A 22,020-nucleotide genomic window follows, 5' to 3' on the forward strand; every position below is an offset into this window, starting at 1 on the left:
ATAGTCTGGTGTTGCCAAAATTTACTGTATAGTGTCCAACCCTTAATTTTGAATATGCACAGGAAAGACTGGGTGAAATTGTCTGTTTGGGCGACTATGTCCTCCCACAGGAGCTGAATTGCCCCTGATTTACACTCCTGCTGGGAGCGCAAATGAAGAAGTGATTCCCAGTCATTCGGCATGTACATTTACGGGTGACCTGATAGCGAGGTCCCACAGCCAGCCCCCCCCGCAGTGTAATTCAGCTCCCTGAGACCTCCTGAATAAAGAGGGTGCCCCTGCTCCCCACAGACTCCTGTCTGGAAGCCCCCCAAAAGCGAGACCCTGTCTGGAAGCCAGAGAGTAGTCCAGACAGAGGCAGTGAAAAAAAAAAATCACTGCTTTAACACTCACCTGTGCAATACACCTGCTGGCTCAGACACAGGAAGCAGCACCTGTCAATTCATCCAAAGAGAAAACCAGTCAGCCCCTCAGATCTTTGAACTGCAAGCCATTCATTCATTTCTCTTTAATATTGATTTTACCTGGCTGTGATTAACAGCTTCCACTCGCCACCGATGTCGGCATCATTCCATTCATCTTCCTTCACTCTAACCGCATTGTTTAGAAGCATCAAACTTTTGACAGCTCCTGGACCACTTCAAATAGAATGAAGTGCTCCAATCACCTCCCTTCACAGTTGAGTGATTTTGAAGCGGTCAGCTAGAAATTGACAGCACTTGATTTTGTTTGAAGTGGTCCAGGAGCAGTCAATCAAAGCCTGATGTTTATAAATATTGCAGTTAGAGCACTAGTTACTCAACCATGAAGGAAGATGATTGGAGCAGTGATTTTTTTTTTTCATTGCCTCTGTTTGTATTGCTCTCTAGTTTCCAGGCAGATGACTCTCTTCTGTGGAGGAATCCTGATTGAGGTCCCTCTTCTGGGGAGGCTTCCTGACCAGGGGGGGTTGGGGGAAACTCCCTTAAAGAGTTAGCTCCATGGCCCACCGCACGTACCATCATGCCAGGTTCACGTTTGCCAGGACCAGTCGTGATTCCTGTTGCTGTTATTTTGGCACAGAGGACTGGAGAATTACACGGGCCTGGAGAATATGGTGCCCGGTCCGTTTCGTGGATGCAAATGTGTCATAATGACCCATTTGCATCTTCCCTCTGACATGGGGTCAAACCTCGATTCCGACGCCAGTGGGGGCTGGAGCATCACAAATGGGTCGCCGCCCGGCTCTGATCCGTTTAATTCACTACCGCTGGATTCTCGCCTCATCAGTAACAGTACTACCAGCGGCACGAGGCTGAGAATTTGGTCCTCTTGCCAATAACACACTTGGTTGGGAAATGCTAATTCAGGCAACATAGCTACTCTTAATGAACTGCATGCAGATTGCTATAAAAGGGAGACATTGTGCTGGCAAATAAATTCTTAGCAATGGGATAGCAATAGGTAATATTTAATCTCGACTCAGTCGGGAAGTTCTGTTCTAGGAACTGCATCAAAGCAGGGCTAGGGCATCCTTCAGTAAAAGCACAGTTGCCAGCTAAATGAAAACAGGTTGCTGAGTGAATGTAGTCTCTCAGCTACCTAGCACTTAGTTGCAAGTATATCCGCTGATATTTAAATACATTTTCATTTCTGTATTGGTTCTCAGCACCTTGGGGCATTCCAAAGCACTTTGATGGACAATGAGCAAGGAGAACTGAGGAGCAGGATTAGGCCTTCCAAGTCTGTTCCACCAATTTATTAGATCATGTCTCATCTGTGCCTCCATTCCATTTATTTGTCCTTTCTCCATGACACTTGATACTTCTATGTAATAAAAGAAAATCTGTCCATCTCCGTATTCAAAGATTACAATTGGCCCAGCACCCATTCCCTTTTGTCGGAGAGCGATCCAGAATTCCAGTACCCGGTGTGTGAAAAGAATGTTTCCTGATTTCACTCTTCATTGGCCTGGAAGAAAAGCTGAGCATGCTCCCTACATATTTCTCCGGGGGGGGGGGGGGGGGCCATCAAAGTGGCCTGAGAATGGAGCGGCCTCAGCAACTGGGAGATGGCACGTGATGCACCGGGGAAAAACTAATGGCTCTTTTTCACCTGTGCATTCATTGTCCCTCCCCTGCATAGCACACTATCCTGGAAGACAATGGTAAAGAATAATAAATCACTCCACGCAAGGTCCAAAAGACGTGCTGTTAGGTAATTTGGACTTTCTGCATTCTCCCTCTGTGTTCCCGAACAGGCGTCGCAATGTGGCGATTAGGGGCTTTTTTTGCAGTGTTAATGTAAGCCTACTTGTGACAATAAAGATTACTATTATTATTATTAAATGGTCGATTAGGATGCATCTAAACATCTACAGTGTAATAAATATGAAATCATAATTTGACACATTTATTTGAAAACTAAAATAACAAATCCTATGACTCGTATTTTAGTGTCATATAAAAGGGTTCTGCCTTTCTTTGAGAAAAGTATGCTCAATTTTATTAAAATATTCATTGATCATTGCTATTGTAAATACTATTAACATTTAACCTTACAGGTTTGTCTTTTAGACGATTGCAGTAACTTTAGGCTGTAAGAAGCAATGTGTATGGCCTCCCCTTGCTCTGGATAATTAAAACACTCTTTTATCTCTTGTACAGAATCAAAGCCTGCACCCCTGTCACCGATAGACTCACCACTGAAAGATCTGGACCTTAATGTTTTACTTGTTAATCCAGAGGGATCAACCATTGCCAAGCTGAACAATGTGGAGGGCAATGAACGACCTCTCTTCTTTGTCCACCCAATTGAGGGTTCCGTTGAGGCCTTCAAGGCGCTTGCATCCAAAGTCAGCATTCCCTGCTACGGTCTGCAGTGCACACAAGGTATGGGATGGGCTGCCCGCTGTCTCCATGTGTTCTATCACAATCAGCTTGGGGACTTCTTGGGGAGCAACTAAATGAATACAGCTCACTCAAAAAATGTTACGATTCCAGCTACAGTATCTGCAGCTTCAGCTACAGAAGTTATTTTGTGGAGCATATTGCTTTATCTAACTTTTCCTTTTTTTAAAAAAAAAGATCCAAATTTGAAAATTGGGCCGGGACCAACACAACACAAGTAAACATGGGCCTACATTTTCCACTTTACGAAAATCAGAGCAGATATTTTTATGTTGGAAATCTGTACTGGGGAATCGAGGTCAATCTCGTTGGTGTTGCTGTGCCAGTAATTACTGTGAAACCAGTCAAATTTTGAATTTTAGAAAAGAATATTGGTGTTTTCCAGAGTTTTGTGTAAAATGGCCCTTGCAGTGCGAGACACTAAAGACAAACAGGTGTCCCTCTGGAACCAGGGTTGTAAATAATGTATTTCCCTTGTCCTAACTAAACCCCTATCCCAGGGGCAGCAGGTTCATGGGAATATCATCACCTGCAGGTTACCCTCCACGTCACAAAACATTTTGACTTTAAACTATCGTCATTCCTTCACTGTTGTTGAGTCAAAATCCTGAAACACTACAACATTACTGTGGGTATAGCAACACCATATGAACTTTAGTGGTTCAAGAAGGTGGATCGCCACCACTTTTTCAGGGGCAATTAGGGTTAGACAATTAGGGGCAGCATGGTGGCACAGTGGTTAGCACTGCTGCCTTACAGCGCTAGGGACCTGGATTCAATTCCGACCTTGGATGTCGTGTCTGCGGCGTTTGCAGATTCTCTCCCATGTCTGTGTGGGTTTCCTCCGGGTGCTCTGGTTTACTCCCACAGTCCAAAGGTGTGCCGGTTAGGTGGAGTGGCCATTCTAAATTGTCCCTTAGTGTCCAAAGATTAGGTGGAGTTATGGGGTTACAGGGATAGGGCGGGGAAGTGGGACTAGCTAGGTTGCTCTTTCAGGTGGATGGTGTAGATGAATGAGCTCCTTCGGCATTTAGGGATTCGATTCTATAATTAAAAATGGGTATAAAATGCTGGTTTTGCTAGTGATGCCCGTGTCCCATAAATGTTTTTATAAAAAAAAAAAAAAGAAATGCTGCTTTGAAGGGGGCCAACAAAAAAAAATCCAGGGCGCTATTCCCCCCCCCCCCCCCCACCACGCCGGGTGGGAGAATCGCCGGGGCACCACGCGAATCGCGCCACGCCGCCCCGACCCCCGCACGCGATTCTCCCACCCCGTGGAAACCAGCAGCGCGCGATTCGCACCGGGCCGCTCGGAGAACCGGCGAGCCCCAATTCTCCGGCCTGGATAGGCCGAGCGGCCGCTACGACACGACAGGTTCCCGCCGGCGCCGTCCACCCCTGGTCGCTGCCGGCGGGAACGCTTGGGGGGTGGCCTCCTTCACTGGGGTGACCTCCGATGGGGTTTGGCCCGCGATCGGGGCACACCGATCGGTGGGCCGGCCTCTCCCTCCCGGCTCCATGTTGGTGAGGGGCCGGCGTGCGTAAGACGTTCACCGCCAATGCGCAGGATGGCGTGGCCCAACTGCGTATGCGCGGGTTGGCGCTCCAGAATAGGTCGTGTCCGGGCCTTGTTTGCATTGTCGCGACGGCGCGAACACTTGGCCTCAATATCGGAGAATCGCCCAGTGTCCCGGTCAGATTCCCCTACCCAACTTTGTTCCACAGAGGGACCATCGTGGATCGTGCTCTTTGAGAATGTTCATGTGAAATAGACTGGGTTTGAGCGCTGTAGATTATTACATTGCACTGACTTTGCCTATTTTTCGTGCAGCTGCCCCACTGGATAGCATTCCAAACCTGGCTTCCTATTACCTTGGCTGTATTAAACAGGTCCAGCCTGAAGGGCCCTACAGAGTCGCTGGTTACTCCTTCGGGGCGTGTGTGGCGTTTGAAATTTGCACACAGCTGCAAACCCAGGCTAACATGCCTCGTCCTGTTGACTGCTTGATCTTACTCGATGGCTCCCATTCATATGTGGCTTCATACACCCAGGTATTATACCGTCTACAATGCATCTCTTTTATATTGGCTCATTGTCGTGTGTTCAACAGAGCACAAGTCACATGGTGAAACTATTCTTTTCCCATCCGCTTTCATTTGTGTGTGTCCCAACTTATTAAAAGGCTTGCTCATCCATTGTAGTAATGAAGGGTATTGGCCTGAAATGTCTTCCCTTTAGAAGTTGATCGACTTGCTGAGCATTTGCAGTGCTTTATGCTCCTTTTCCCTAATGCATGCCCTACCTGACTTCCTTGTCTGTTCACTTCATTTGTTTTCCGTTGATCATTTGGGCATTGAAGCTAAGAGTCCACGTGATCGCAGTGTATAATGGAACTGACTCTTAAGTCTGACTGCTGTAACTGCGATCATTATGGAGAACAATAAGAAGGACTAAATCACCAGCAAGGCGGAGGTGCAGTGGAGGAAGGCCCAGGGGGCGATTTACGAGTATGGGGAAAAGGCAAGCCGGATGCTGGCGCATCAGCTTCGGAAGCGGGATGCAGCTAGGGAGAGCGGGAGAGTTGAGGACAGGGGAGGGAGTGTGGTGCGGAGTGGAGCTGGCATCAATGGGGTCTTCAGGGACTTCTACGAGGAATTGTACCGATCCGAGTCCCCACGAGAGGAGGGAGGGATGGGCCGCTTCCTGGACCAATTGAGGTTTCCAAAGGTGGAAGAGGGACTGGTGGCGGGATTGGGGGCCCCGATTGGGCTGGAGGAGCTGATCAAAGGGATAGGAAGCATGCAGGCGGGGAAGGCACCAGGGCCGGACGGTTTCCCGGTCGAATTCTATAAAAAAATATATGGACCTGTTGGGCCCGCTGTTAGTTAGGACCTTCAATGAGGCAAGGGAGGTGGGGGGCTTTGCCCCGACGATGTACCGGGCACTGATCTCCTTGATCCTGAAGGGGGACAAGGATCCCCTGCAGTGTGGGTCTTGCAGACCGATTTCCTTGCTAAATGTAGATGCCAAGGTGCTGGCGAAGGTCTTAGCCACGAGGATTGAGGATTGTGTGCCGCAGATCATCCATGAAGACCAGACGGGGTTTGTGAAGGGGAGGCAGTTGAACGCGAATGTGCAGAGGCTTTTGAACGTTACCATGATGCCGGCGAGGGAGGGGGAGGCGGAGATAGTGGTGGCGATGGACGCTGAGAAAGCCTTCGATAGGGTAGAGTGGGGGTACCTGTGGGAGTTGCTGAAGAGGTTTGGGTTTCGGGAGGGGTTTGTCAGGTGTGTTAGGCTGTTGTATGAGGTCCCAATGGCGAGTGTGGCCACAAATAGGAGGAGGTCCGAGTACTTTCGGTTGCACCGAGGGACGAGACAGGGGTGTCCCCTGTCCTCTTCGCACTGGTGATTGAACCCCCTGGCTATGGCACTGAGGGAGTCAAGGAACTGGAGGGGGTTGGTGCGTGGTGGGGAGGAGCATAGGGTGTCACTTTATGCGGACGACCTGCAGCTGTATGTGGCGGACCCGGTGGGAGGAATGCCGGTGGGTAATGAGGATCCTTAGGGAATTCGGGGATTTCTCTGGGTACAAGCTCAACATGCGGAAGAGCGAGCTGTTCGTAGTTCATCCAGGGGACCAGGAGAGGGGGATTGGCGAGCTCCCACTAAAAAAGGTGGAGAGGAGCTTCAGGTATCTGGGAGTCCAGGTGGCCAGGAGCTGGGGAGCCCTGCATAGGCTTAATTTTACAAGGCTGGTGAAGCAAATGGAGGAGGAGTTCAAGAGGTGGGACGCGTTGCCGCTGTCCTTGGCGGGTAGAGTGCAGTCAATCAAAATGACGGTGCTCCCAAGGTTTTTGTTCCTGTTCCAGTGCCTCCCCGTGTTTATCCCAAAGGCTTTTTTCAGGCGGGTTAACAGGAGTATAATGGGGTTTGTGTGGGCGCGAGGGACTAGGAGGGTGAGAAGGGTGTTCCTGGAGCCGAGTAGAGATGGGGGGGGGGCTGGCGCTGCCCAAACTCTGTGGGTACTACTGGGCCGCCAATGCGACGATGGTGCGCAAGTGGGTGAAGGAGGGGGAGGGGGCTGCATGGAAGAGGCTGGAGACGGCATCTTGTGTGGGTACGAGTCTGGGGGAGCTGGCAACGGCGCCGCTGCCGCTCCCACCAAGGAGGTATACCACGAGCCGGGTGGTGGTGGCTGCCCTCAAAATTTGGGGGCAGTGGAGACGGCACAGGGGGGGAAGTGGGGGCCTCGGCAGGGACCCCATTACGGGGGAACCACCAGTTCACCCCAGGAAGAACAGGTGGAGGGTTTGCGGGGTGGCACAGGGCAGGGATACGCAAGTTGGGGGACCTGTTTGTGGACGGGAAGTTCGCAAGCCTGGGTGAGCTGGAGAAGTACGGGCTCCCCCCGTTGAACACCTTCAGGTACTTACAGGTAAGGGTGTTTGCCAGGCGGCAGGTGGCGGAATTCCCGCGGCTACGGCCAAACGCAGTACAGGACAGGATGCTCTTGGGGGTGTGTGGGAGTGGGGAAGATCTCCGAAACTTACCAGGTGATGCAGGAGGAGGCCTCGGTGGTGGAGGTAAAAGGTAAGTGGGAGGAGGAGTTGGGAGAGGAAATTGAGGAAAGGACGTGGGCAGACGCCCTGGGGAGGGTGAACTCTTCCTCATCGTGCGCGAGGCTCAGCCTCATACAGTTTAAGGTGCTGCACAGGGCACACATGACCGGGACAAGGATGAGCCGGTTCTTTGGGGGTGAGGACAGGTGTGTTAGGTGCTCAGGGAGCCCAGCAAACCACACCCATATGCTCTGGACATGCCCAGCGCTGGAGGAATTTTGGAAGGGCGTAGTGAGGACAGTGTCGAGGGTGGTAGGATCCAGGGTCAAGCTGGGCTGGGGGCTCGCAATATTTGGGGTGGGAGAGGAGCCGGGAGTGCAGGAGGCGAAAGAGGCCGGAATTCTGGCCTTTGCGTCCCTGGTAGCCCGGCGAAGGATTCTTCAATGGAAGGATGCGAGGCCCCCAAGCGTGCAATCCTGGATCAACGATATGGCAGGGTTTATTAAGTTGGAGAGGGTGAAATTCGCCTTGAGAGGGTCGGTACAAGGGTTCTTTAGGCGGTGGCAACCGTTCTTGGACTTCCTGGCAGAGCGATAGACATTGGTCAATGGCAGCAGCAACTCGGGGGGGGGGGGGGGTCACTTTATTTTTTTTTTTCGTTATTTACACTTGAGGGTCTGAGGGGGTGTATATACTTGTTGTATTAAGTCGGGGTGTTAATGTTAATTTATTATTTATGTACGGGGGGGGGTATGGAGGGTTTTTCTGGACTGCGTTTTGTACTTAACCCTGTTGGGTTTCTTTTTCATTTTGTTATTGATATTTTATGAAAACCTTTGATAAAAATTATTTTTAAAAAAGGGGGCTGCATGGTCAAGATCAAAAATCGCTTCCTTAATTGATGATCGTTGTTCTTTGGCCCTCCACTAAATGAAATACAAAGTTCTAATTGTTTTTTAATTCTTTGATGGGATTTGGGTATTGCTGGAAAGGATCGAGTTTGTTGAGCTAGGCCATTTCAGGGAGCAGTTGCTGTGGGACCGGAGTCTCACGTTGGCCAGACTAGGTAAGGATGGCCGATTACCTTCCCTAAAGGGAGGTGGTGAATCAGGTTTTATGACCATGGATGATTGTTTCAGGGTCGCCATTACTGAGACCAGCTTTCAATTCCAGACTTTGTTAATTGAAATTAAATTCCACCAGTTGCCGTGGTGGGATTTGAACCCACATCTCCAGAGCCTGCTCCTCTGGATTACTAGCCCAGTGACGATGCCATCATCTCCCACCAGATTCCTTGTTTATTCTGCTGAGATCAGCACTGATATTCTTCTTTCTCCCTCGATTTCTAGAGTTACAAGGCAAAACTGACGACTGGAAATGATGCTGAAGCAGAAACCACAGCAATGTGTGCGTTTGTTGGGCAGTTCGCAAACGCAGAACATAACAAGGTAGGGGCATTTCAGAGGGGGGGGTGCAAATAAATCACTGGAGAAAGGAGGTTGATAAATCAGTCTGAGAGATGTAGTGAAATGTCACAACTATTCCAACACAATTTATTTATGAAGCACTGTGATTTTCCTTCCCTCCAATAGTTGCTTCTTTGCTGGTAGTTTAAGACACATCAGGTTCAATCTGTGTTCCAATGAGTGCCATTTGTTGCTGCTGCAGTCCACTCACATTAGCAATATTTAGGGGGTACCTTTTTGATGGGCGACACCTCATCTTCCTGTATTTGGGCAGGAGAGCAATAGAAACCCAGGGAAAATGGCATATAAGCTGTCTTTCTCTCCCCCCCCCCCCCCCCCCCCCCCCCCCCCCCCCCCCCCCCCCCCCCCCCCCCCCCCCCCCCGAGGTTTCCATGGTTCCTCGGCTGAATGCGTGAGCATGGGAATTTATTCCCTTAGCTTGATGGATAAGGCGGAAGCTTTAAAGACTAACGGGTTTATATTTTGTCAGTGATAGCAGAGGCTCTTGAAGGTGCAATTGGAAGAAATGTTCAGCATTGCTGAAATGAGATTATTACAAAGTAAATGACGGTAAATATGAAACATTTCCTTCATTAAAATGAAATACTGCTGCACTAAACACGTCAGTAAATTTGGCTCTGCAGCTCGGGAGTAGAAAATCTTGTAGTCTCTCAAACTGCACAGTTGTTAGTACTTTGGGCAATTAGGGATGGGCCACAAATGTTGGCCCACATTCTGTAAAATATATATTTTAATTTCTTACGTCTGCTTCTGGTTTTAATTGCATTTCTTGTCTTGTTGGTACAAGTGAGGAGTTGAAAATAAAGCTCCCTCACACATTAACTTGATCATTCCTCTGAATACATGGCCTTTCCACTGAATATGCGCATATTCTGTTATCATGTGAGGAACACTTGTCAGTCCCTTTCCCATGCAGCCTCAATTTTTTTTACTTCAGTCAGAGAGATCTAGGTGCACAGGTCCACAGGTCACTGAAAGGGGCAACACAGGTGGAGAAGGTAGTCAAGAAGGCAGACGGCATGCTTGCCTTCATTGGCCGGGGCTTTGAGTATAAGAATTGGGAAGTCATGTTGCAGCTGTATAGAACCTTAGTTAGGCCACACTTGGAACGTAGTGTTCAATTTTGGTCGCCACACTACCAGAAGGATGTGGAGGCTTTAGAGAGGGTGCAGAAGAGATTTACCAGGATGTTGCCTGGTATGGAGGGCATTAGCTATGAGGAGCGGTTGAATAAACTCGGTTTGTTCTCACTGGAACGACGGAGGTTGAGGGGCGAACTGATAGAGGTCGACAAAATTATGAGGGACATAGACAGAGTGGATAGTCAGAGGTTTTTCCCCAAGATAGAGGGGTCAATTACTAGGGGGCATAGGTTTAACGTGCAAGGGTCAAGGTTTAGAGATGTACGAGGCCAGAGGGTAGTGGGTGCCTGGAACTCGTTGCTGGAGGAGGTGATGGAAGCAGGGACGATAGTGATATTTAAGGGGCATCTTGACAAATACATGAATAGGATGGGAATAGAGGGATACGGACCCAGGAAGTGTGGAAGATTGTAGTTTAGTCGGCAGCATGGTCAGCACGGGCTTGGAGGGCCGAAGGGCCTGTTCCTGTGCTGTACTTTTCTTTGTTCTTTGTTCATTCATGGCGGCACAGTGGTTAGCACTGCTGCCTCACCGAGCCAAGGACCCGGGTTCAATTCCAGCTTTGGGTGACCATCTGTGTGGAGTTTGCCCTTTCTCCCCGAGTCTGCGTGGGTTTTGTCCGGGTGCTCCGCTTTCTTCCCACAGTCCAAAGATGTGCAGGTTGGGTGGGGTTACGGGGATAGGACGGTGGAGTGGGCCCAAGTAGGGTGCTGTTTCAGCGGGTCTGTTCATGCCCGATGGGCCGAATGGCCCCTTCTGCACTGCAGGGATTCTAGGACCTTCTATGACCTGCAAGACAACCACAACATAAATGTTTATCTTCCCTTTTTCTAAACATGTTTGCAACCAGGAAATATTTTGTTGGTGACTGTTGTTTCTTTACTTTTTTTGCAATGTGCTCAGCATAAACAGATCAGTTCTGATCTTGTTAAATTTACAGGAATCAAAAATATTTTGGCAGTATTCATCCCGACACGCTGAATTCTGTGAAAGTCTGACGCTCTGTGCGCAAAATTAATCACTTCCAATCTGTTTTCTTTTTGTAGCTCTTTGAGAAGTTGTTACCGCTGGAGAACCTGCAAGCGAGAGTCAATGCAGTCGTTGATATGATCACCACAAAACTTAAAAGCATCAACCGTAACACACTTCATTTTGCTGCGACCGCTTTCTACTATAAACTTAAAGCCGCTGATGAGTACATCCCTACTTCTAAATTTGGTGGAAACATCACACTGCTGCGGGCTAAGACCACCCATGAACTTCAAGAGGGTATGGGTGGAGATTACCAACTCTCTGAGGTGAGCTGCTGTTCTTTGGATACATGCATGTTGTTCCTCACTGGCTGAATTGCTCTTTCTGTTGGTTTGTAAAAGCCAGCTTAGGTTCATGGGTCCGAATCCTGGAGCTCCCTAATAGCGTGCCTGTGCTCTGCTAAGGTTCAAATAGGCCGCTCACTACAACCTCCTCGAGGACAATTGGGGATGGGCCACAAATGTTGGCCTTGCCGGTGCTGCCCCCATCCTGTCAAATAGGCATTTCTTGTCTTGGTACAAGTGAGGAATACAAAACAAAGCTCCCTCACACGTTAACTTGATCACCCCTCTGAAAGCATGGCCTTTCCACTTTTATCATGTGAGGAACACTTGTCATTCCCTTTCTCATGCAGCCTCCCATTATTTTGTGGTGGCCCAGTGGGGAGCACAGTTACCTCCGCGCTAGGGACCCGGATTCAATTCCGGCCTTGGTGACTGAGTTTGCTGTCTGTTTGCACATTCTCCCTGTGTCTGCGGGGGTCTCCTCTGGGTGCTCTGGTTTCTTCCCACAGTCCAAAGATGTGCACGTTAGGTGGATTCGCCATGCTAACATTTTCCTTAAGTGCCCATAGATTAGGTGGGGTTACGAGGATAGGGCAGGGGATTGGGCCTGGGTGGGGTAGTCTTTTGGAGGTTCGATGCTGACTCGATGGGCTGAATCGCCCCCTTCTACACTGTAGGGATTCTATGACTTATCTGCTTGAACTGCTGCAGTCTTTCCACAATACTGGTACTTCCACAGTACTGTTAAGAGAGGGAGTTCCAGGATTTTTGGCCCAGCAAGGATAAAGGAATGGTGCTATATTTTCACCTCAAGATGGAGCACGGAGTTCCCCTTGTTGGTGTTCCCCTGCACCTGCACCCCTTGTCCTGCTAGGTGATAGAGGTGGTGGGTTTGGAAGGTGCTGTCGAAGGAGGCTTGGTGAGTTGCTGCTGTGCATCTTGTGTACAGATAGTACACACCAGTGCCACTGTGGTGGTGGTGGTGGCTACGGTGTGCTCTTTTAGTTTGCCCTTCCCTACACCAGCCGTCCAGTGGGCCCTCTCTCTCAGCTGCATTATATTGTGTATTGGGGTCTCAAACCCACTGAGAGCCAGAACTAAATTGATTTGTCACTTTTTCTCCTCACTTTTTGTTATTCCATATGTCCCTAGTTTCTGAAAGTCTAAATGCTCATGTCAGCTACCCTCATCTAATTTTGAATGCAAGATTTGAAAGTACTTTGCAATAAAATCTCTTTATAGATGATCCTCTATATCCACATTCCAGAGAGTGATTTTTGGTCAGGTTCCTGCAGAAGTACTGAGCTTATGACCCTTTGTATAAAATGTACTTTTGTAAACTTAAAATAAAGCTCCTTCTTTTGAGGAAACACTTGGGTCATTATCAGGTGAATGTATTCTGTTGCCAGTGGAGTCTTTGGTCCAGAGCAATAGCTACATGGAAGATGGACTTCCTTCGTGATATTTATCAACAGGAAAGACGAGCAAGATGTTTTATCATCCAGTTAGAACTGTTAGGTCAGAAGTGCATTACAAAATGAAAAATCTAATGTTAACTTAAATCCCGTGTTGTGTATAAATGCAACCAAGTTCCAGTCCTCCACTTCATTTTATAATGAAATAGCCAGCGATGCACTAACATCACAACATGTCTTAGTTGGTAGCACCTTGGCCTCTTGGGTCGGAAGGTTGTGATTTCAAGTCCCACGCGAGGATTTGAGCACAAAAAGCAAGGCTGGCACTGCAATACAGAACTGAGAGTGTAGCAGTGTTGGAGGTGCTGTGTTTCAAGTGAGTCTTTGGCCCCGTCTACGAGCCGATTGATGTAAAAGATTCCGTGGCATTATTTTGAGGACAAACTGTCAGCTATCCCTGGTGTCCTGCCCAATATTTTCATTCAACGTCGCAAAAGCAAATTTATCACATTCCTGTTAGTGGGAGCTTGTCTGCAAATTGGCTGTCGGGTCTCCTGCATTACAACACTTAAAATACTCAATTGGCTGTAAAACACTTTGGAATGTCCTGAACTTGTGAAAGATGCTCAAAGTGCTATATTTTTTTTGCTTTTCCATTACCTACTATAATTCTATGGGGGTAACCTTTACCTAATTTGCCCAAACTGATTAGAATTGTATGCACTGCTGTTGGGGGGAGTTTGTAAAACTGACGCTCACTCCCAATATGGTCTGTTTTCTGACCCCGGTGGGTTCGGTTACAGTAACCCAAAAGTATATTTCTGTGGAAAATTCCGATGAATTTCATTTATTATTTCCATCTCATTCTTTGACCTTCAGGTTTGTGATGGGATGGTCTTAATCCACGTAATCGAAGGAGATCATTGGACGTTCTTGAAGGGAGCATCGGTGGATTCTGTTGTCGGCATCATCCACAACACTTTGGCAGAGCCACGAGTTGCTGCTCGGGAGGGCTGAGCCGGAGGGATTTATATGTTGTCCAATCAGCCAAGGTTCCTGGCGCGTGCAATAGATTGTACAGCTGTCGAGTCTTTTCGCACAAGAATGTTGCAAAAACTGTAATTTTGTGTGGCTTTAGTTGTAGTTCAAGGCAGTAAATATAGTGCTTAATGGAGAAATTGGTACATATCCGGACCAAAATGGGCAAACAAAAAAAAACTGATCTATTTCAGAGACGTTCATTTGTCTATGAGGAAATAGAAATTGATGATGCTGCAGTTTTTAATTTGTCCAGTTGAATTGCTTGTAAAACAACAATGTTTGTGGAACCTACCAATAGCATGATCCATTCCTCTGTATTTTTTTCACAAAAGTCATGTTTATAATATTTGTCCCAAACTGTAAACTATTGTTTTGTGTGTTGAATGAAATAAAGGTCAATTCTGTTATTTTTTAGTATGAAGTCTGGTATTGCGAAGAGGGTTTTTAAATTTAAAAAAAAACAAAACAAAACTGTAACACATGGAATGGTCAGATGTTAAGTGCCTGGCTCCGAATCGGAAGATGCTGAATTCAGGTTCCAGGAATCCGAGAATCTCTCGCTCGTGCCTCCAGATCGAATGACGCTGCTGGTTGGAACAATGGCCATCTATGAACTGGCCCATTGTGTTGAACGAGAAGCTGATATCTTTATTCTCCGGCTCTTCCAAGGGCAGTCTCTGCCATCTAATGGGAGTTGCAACAAATCCCCATCATTTGGACTCTGCTGGCTTGAAGTAAATTAATTTTTGGAGCAGATGAAGTTAGAGATGCGGGTTGCTGGCCTAGATATTTTACTAAAGCAACTGATGACACCTAGATAACACTACCTGCACAGAGGAGAAACCCTGGCTGATTTCTATGGAGGTCGCAGTAAATGTACCCCCCCCCCCCACCCCCACAATGTCTGTCAATTTATTATTTGCCCCTCCTACACCCAAACAACTGGTCAGATAACTGGCAGATATTTCTGGTGCACTCATCGGATAATTCGCAGATTCGACAGAACCCACTCCAACAAAACCAAATCACACAAAGGGATCTCGAATTTAATACAAGGGACCTAGTGATGTGAGCATTTTACACAGTCAATTAAGGATTCTGCACTTTGTAAAAGCTGGGGTAATTCAGCAAAGCACCAGCCTGTGTATTGCTTGTGTCACCGTTATCCTGTAAAACTCCATTAAGCGAATGAAATGTTCAATCCAAAAATATTGAACAAAGAGGTACTAAATGATCTTTTTTGGGGGTGACATAACGCGCCAAATGTTGCATGGCGGGAGGGATTTTCACATTTATGTAAATGGGCCAATGCTGCTGTTTGATGTGTCATCAGCAAACCAACGTCATTGAATTTATTTCATGTATTTTGTGACTTAATGTATTTTCCTTGGTTTTTAAAACAGCTTCTCAGGGCCATATTCATGGCTTACATTTTATGTTTTAATAAAACTCTATCTGGTTTAAAATTCATTTTCTAGAACAGATGAATGATTAAAGATTATGACTGTTTAGGAGTTAATTCAGTTGATTATATATTTGAAAGGATGACTTAGCTTGTCAATTTTTTGACAACGCATTACTTGTGCCATTAAATCAGCTATTTCTTTTGAGGATGTAATTAAATTTGACTAACTGTAAAACTTAATTGCTGTCTGTTCCTCTCAACTATCCTGACTACTGTAGATTATGATCATACAAGACAAATTGTAGTTATAACATGTATTCTATCCAAGGCATTGCAATTTGTAGCATTAAACACCAAATAAAACATAATCACTTTCAATTTAAAGTGGTTATCTTTGATTCTGATTTGTTATCTGTTTTATCCAGTGTTTCGAAGTTGCCTCCTGTGATGAGATTTAACATTTTTGGGACTGTTTTCAGAACTGCACCTCTAAGTTGCATGACCTCTTAATGCATTGTAGCCTAACCCTGAGCAATCAAACGAGACCTAATGAAATTCCTCTGAGATTTGACTTGAGTAGATTTGTAATGGTGCACTTGTTGGCTTTGACAAAGAGTCATCGGACTTGAAACGTCAGCTCTTTTCTCTCCCTACAGATGCCAGACTTGCTGAGATTTTCCAGCATTTTCTCTTTCGTTTCAGATTCCAGCATCCGCAGTAATTTGCTTTTAGATTTGTAATGGAGTCTTTCAACCATTTCATCCTTGTATTCACATCTGCATCTTTTATCACTGCCAGAGTTTAGCAAAGTTACATTCAGTATCGTCAAGAAAACAGCAAGTGAAAATACCTGATACGGTTGTCATAGGCCACAGAAGCTTTAAAAAAATTGATAAAATCTGAAACTAGTCAACAAGGGGAAGAAATCCTTCTTCCATTCAATTATAACTCTTCATTGCATGTTTCTGATTTTATACAACTAGTTCACTGAAAAAATCTTGTCACTGAGAGATTGTCAAAAATAAATAACGAATGAAAGTCTGCCAACACCAGTGGATTATATCGTTGAGACAGCAAGTAGACAGTCTGGCTGTGAGAATTGTCTTTTAGTCTGTTCCGGTGCACACGTAATGCAAGGAATTAATCTTTGAAGAAATCCTAGCACAACTTGATTCTATTGGCATCACCTTTGTCCCAGGCACAATTTCACCTCAAAAGTAAAATGAGTGAATTTTGGTGAGATTGGAGGAGGCCAGTTCCATATTTTATTTTGAAAAATATTTTATAGGGGCATTTATATATTTACAGATCAAGCACAAAAGAAACCGACAGGATTGCAAATAACCAAACCAACTAAATAACTAACACCCTGCTCTCCAGCTCCCTTACCTCCCCATTTTAACCCCCTCCCCCCTCCAACGTTGACATCTTGACTGTTCTCAAAGAAGTCGATGAATGGTGCCGTCAACAGTGTCCCCAACCTCATGCCCCCAAACTCCAGTCTTTACAAGAGGCTGCCTCCATCCGCTCCCATACCGACCCACTACCCACTTCCTCACCATAGCTATATTTGCTGCCCAATACCATCTCCTCCCCCCTCAACCCAGCACCACCTTCATCCGCGGAGCTTTACCCACCCAAACATACCCCGAAATCAGCACATTCACCTCCTTAAAAAAAAAAGCCTTGGGGAGATTCTGGAACACAAGAACCTCGGGAGAACCATCATCTTCACCGACTGCGACAGCGGGAGTACATCCCATCTTCTAAAATCCCTTTCATCTGTTCTACCAACCATGCCAGATTCAGCTTGTGCAGCTGCCCCCAACCCCCCACCTCCGCCAATCTAAATGGGCACTCCCCCAGCCTCTTCTGCCCCCTCGTTTGAATCGGAAAAACCTTGCTCTTCCCCATATTCAGTTTATATCCTGAAAACCAGCTAAATTCCTCCAATATAATCATAATCCCCCCCGCACCCCCCAATACCTTCTAACGGGTTTGAAATGTAGAGCAGCAGATTGTCTACGTACAGCGAGACCCTATGCTCCACCACCACCCCCCGCTACTATCCCCTGCCAGTCTCTTTGACGCTCTCCATGCAATTGCCAATAGCTCTACACCAAGGCAAAGACCAATAGGGAGAGTGGACATCCCTGCCTCGTCCCCCCGATGCAGCCTGAAATGTTCTGAACTCTCCCGGTTCGTTCGTACACTTGCTACCGGTGCCCGGTACAAAGGCCAGTTTCATATTGAGGTAAAAAGTCAAGTTTGGTAATAAATAATCGGTATGTAATCTCTCTCAGCTAGCCAGCACTGGAGTACCTTTATTCAGAGCAACTAAAAGTCATGTTTAAAATAAGATGTGTAGCCTATATTTTCCACCAAGTGAAACAATTGCACAATCTCCATGCACAACCAACAGTTTGCGATGCATATTGCTGTAATGCCCCAGTTTACTCATCTCCACCGTAAGATCTCCTTACCACTCTGTATTGACCTGAAAGTGGTTGGAATGCTACTGGTAATGATTGAAAAAAAAATTGACAGTTTTTATTACATTTTCGACTGTCAATACTGAGGGGAATGTTAGGAATACATCCATGTTATGTTATTGAAGTTTTGAACATTTATTATGAAATGGCTTGATGCTGGTTCCATATGTGAGCTGCATCCACTTACAATCTGAAATGCTGTACAATGACGTATAATCCATGTACAGCAATGAACCCTGAAAACAGTAAATGTCACATTAAAATTTGCAATGTCTTGACTATGTTTCCAGTTCATTCATCGGCTGACTCACAAACAAAACTGGAGCTGAAACAACAGTTTCTGTACCCAAATAATACATTGAAGCAAACCTACTCAGCATATTGACTATCTTGGCAACTTTATCCCACAGATGCATTTTCTTTTCACTACTCACACAATGGTGGAACTTTGATGAGAAAGGATTGATGGAGTATATGTGACTAAAGAAAAAAAATCAATTGGAAAGGAGAAAAATGGTCCTTTTCAATAAAGAATGATAGTTGACCATGAGGGGAAAGATGAGTGGCAACTGCATTCTACAAAAGAGGCCGGCATTCTGGCCTTTGCGTCCCTAGTAACCCGGCGAAGGATCTTGCTAATGTGGAAGGAGGTGAAGCCCCCCAGCCTGGAGGCCTGGATAAACGATATGGCTGGGTTCATAAAGTTGGAGAGGATTAAGTTCACCTTGAGAGGGTCTGCGCAGGGGTTCAACAGGCAGTGGCAACCGTTCCTAGACTATCTCGTGGAGCATTAGAGGAAGGTCGGTCAGCAGCAGCAGCAACCTTGGGGGGGGGGGGGGGGAGCAAGGGATAACATGAAGGGTTGGGGAAACTGGCATGTACGGGTGAGGGCCAGTGTACAAAGCTGTGTAAATGTATCATTTTGCCATGTATATATCTTGCTCTGCACAATTTCTCGGTTTTTTTTGTTATGGGGGGGGGTATTGTTTGTAAGGGAGAAAAATTGTGTTAAAAATCTTTAATAAATATATATATTTTTTAAACTGCATTCTACAACCATGAAATATGTATTGCTTTTGAAATGGGTTAGGGTATATACAATATCCTACCACTGATACAATATTGAAGATAAAGTGGCTACAACACTTTGTCACAGACAGGAGGGGATCTCTTTAAACTGTCCTGATTTTGAAATGAAATGAAAATCGCTTATTGTCACAAGTAGGCTTCAAATGAAGTTACTGTGAAAAGCCCCTAGTCGCCACATTCCGGCACCTGTTCGGGGAGGCTGTTACGGGAATCAAACCGTGCTGCTGGCCTGCCTTGGTCTGCTTTCAAAGCCAGCGATTTAGCCCTGTGCTAAACAGCCCCTGCTCTCTACCCATCTGTAAACAGAAAGGAGCTTTTTCATTCTGATTTCTCCCTATATAAATGGTGGCATATTTTTCCCAACCCTTAAATTTCCAATCCTTGATTAATAACCCGCACAGGAAACTCGTGTTGAAATGAAAGTAAAAGGGTTGGTCTATTTTTATACACACACACGCACGAGAGGGGTTTCGCACTCACAATAAATGGGGATAAGAAAAAAAGGAAGAGGTTCAGGGCATTGTTGCTGCTAACTTTAGCCTTAGTTTAACTGCTCTTGTTCTATCACCTTTGCTCTTGAGTCGCCAGGTATCTTTCTGATTCCGCCACGTGGTTCAAGTCCGAGTAATGATCAATAATCCAACACACCGCTTAGTAAGAGTTAAATCAACGCACATTTATTATATACAGTAATCAATACTTATGCATAAATTCTACTTCTAAGCTACTTCCTACAACTAACAGGCCAATACTTAACTTTGGAAATGGCCCACCAGGTCAGGGCAACGAATGGCCTTTTGTTTGGGTTCTGAGCCTGCGGGGTTCGAAGCTGGTACAGTTCGATAGCTAGGAGCGCCTATCTCGTAGCGAGCGTTGAAGTAAGACTTACGATTTGAGCGGCTGTTGCAGAAGGTCAGCAGAAGGGTGTAGGAGGCAGAAGGGGTTGCAGAAGGGTGTCGAAGGGTGGCAGAAGGGTCGATTTGAACTTGGACTCTATTCTTATAGTCCCCAGGGGCTGCCTGCCTTTCGGGGCGGACCCTGTACCTGGTTCCAAGTGATTGGACTTCGTCCCAATCACTTAGTTCGATATTCTCCAATGCTGGAGCGATTCCTTGATCGATGGGCGGTTTTGGGGTGGTCGTTCACCTCTCTTTGTGTAGGCTCCTGTTGGCGCCGAAAAGTCTGGGTTGGCTTTGTGTGTCTAATTTGTTGCACATTGTTCCCGGGGATTGCTAATTAGTATTCAGATGGCTGGTGTTTTGTTATGCTGATGGCTGCAGGTATCGATCTTGTCTGGCCTTCCCAGAGGCGAATACACAGTTTTACCTGCAGCTGCTTGTTTTTGTCCTGTTGGCTGATTTTCCCATCAGCCTTTTCCATTTGCCATTTTAAATCGGGGTTAGCCATTCTAAATCGGGAGTTAACCATTTTAACTGGCTACAATCCCTCCTTGTGATCCTAACGCGAAGCGTGAAGGATCACATCATTATGTTGCTTTCCATTCCCTGACCTGGGGGTCACTTCCTTCATGGCCTCTGCACTGACCATAGCTATGCACAAAAAATTTTAACTAACAATTCTAAGGGCGCTATGTCAGACAGGGACATGCATTACAAAACAATAAACTGGGAACCTCTAACTTATTCTTAATATACTACACTCGCTTAAACATTCCATTATCCTACCTTCCTCAATCATACAACAAAATCATAGCATTTCATACAGTCTTTCCTGGCTTGGCAGTCAAGCTCAGGATCATACAATTGTTGCTCATGAAAAAGTTCTTTACATCTCTTTATTTACAACAACAATAAACGCAAGTGAATGCACTTTATTACTTTATTATAGATCGCGGGGGTCGGGGGTCTGGTCGTAACCGAACATAGGGGATCTGATCCTATATACCGGGGTTCGAGCGCGGTAGGCTCTCCTTCTAGATTTTCGTAGACGCATAGTCTGCACTACACAGCAGAGTATCGCCAGTGCTAGCAATGTTTTGATTACATAGGACAGGGAGTATCAGCTTATGAACCTGGCACACCAGGATGATGTGGTGTTGCTGGTGACTGGGCTCTGGGTACTGCGGGGCAGTGAAACATTAACGGCTGGGGGGCTTGAAGTCATGGGGTTCGTGTTCACACGCAACCAAATGTCCAATAGCACAAGGGTGATCCAACTGAAGGAAGTCCTCATGGCTCTTCTCTTTCCTTTTCTTTCAATGTTTTCTCCGGTCCTGGAGCTTCTGGAGTTCTGTAGAAACAAGCATAGTGTCTGTAACTATCCTTGTTTAATATCTGGTACTCTAGTGTGTCTGTCCTTTGGTGCCAATTATTCCTTTTATAATTGGTCACTAGGTGTGACTCCCTCATTTTTTTCCAAAAAACAAATGTTAGGACACGGCACACTTCCCAATAATGAACCAGTGCTGATTTAGCATCCAAATGTTCCAGGATGTAAATAGCAGATGGCCGGCAACCTAAAGGTTACCGAAACAAAACAAAACTTTTTGAACTGAAAAATGCCAAAATGAGGTGCGTATGGGCCGCGACGGGTAAGAGTTGGATGGAGTCCCCGGGTAGGGCGGCTACCAATGCCGTGTCTCTCCTACCCGAGTGTAGTTGACCAGCGGGGGTTTCCCAGGCAGGGCGGGTCCCAAGCCGTTTCTCCACTGCCTGAGCAACCGACAAGAACGGGCAAACATGTAGTCATCGTGGTGGGGCTGCCGTAGTGGTTCTACCTTCGAACCAGAAGGGCAGTTACGAGCGGGCGTCTGGTACCCGAACAAGTGTCTGCCGACAACCTAGTTCCTCTGAACAAGTGTCTGGCAACGGTGAGTCTCTGTGGGCAAGTCCTCAGACGTTTCGGCCGAATAGGCATGTGGCAGTGAGAAATATTCTCCTGTCGGACATACAACATTTAACAAACTTACAAACAACATAAAACATTCTGCAGGTTCCATCAGAAAGGACAACACTACTCCCAAGAGGTTCCTTTGAAACATCATCTGGACACCTCAGTTCTCGGTTGCGAACAGGGTCGCAAAGGGGTTATCGGTTTGGGAGTCAGACCCAAGGTCGTCCTCTTCTTCCGGGTGCCAAACTCTGGAGTGGATTAGGGCTGAAAGGGCTGCATGGTGTGAGTTGGGGTTGCTCTTGTCGTTGCGGACGAGTCGGTATGAGTTG

The 22,020-nt window shown here is 46.5% G+C and overlaps 1 protein-coding gene across 1 annotated transcript in view; it reads left to right on the plus strand.

Moving 5' to 3' along the window:
- Window positions 1-15,661, plus strand: part of fasn (fatty acid synthase) — a 118,581-nt gene extending 102,920 nt beyond the window's left edge. Inside the window, exons 39-43 of the mRNA XM_072483409.1 lie at window positions 2,646-2,870; window positions 4,720-4,940; window positions 8,801-8,899; window positions 11,127-11,378; window positions 13,691-15,661. Coding sequence (XP_072339510.1) covers window positions 2,646-2,870; window positions 4,720-4,940; window positions 8,801-8,899; window positions 11,127-11,378; window positions 13,691-13,828 — 935 coding nt within the window. The 3' untranslated portion in view covers window positions 13,829-15,661. The remainder of the gene's footprint in view (window positions 1-2,645; window positions 2,871-4,719; window positions 4,941-8,800; window positions 8,900-11,126; window positions 11,379-13,690) is intronic.
- The last annotated feature ends 6,359 nt before the right edge of the window (window positions 15,662-22,020 follow it).

This window comes from Scyliorhinus torazame, chromosome 18, assembly GCF_047496885.1.
Source record: "Scyliorhinus torazame isolate Kashiwa2021f chromosome 18, sScyTor2.1, whole genome shotgun sequence".
Lineage (NCBI taxonomy): Eukaryota > Metazoa > Chordata > Chondrichthyes > Carcharhiniformes > Scyliorhinidae > Scyliorhinus > Scyliorhinus torazame.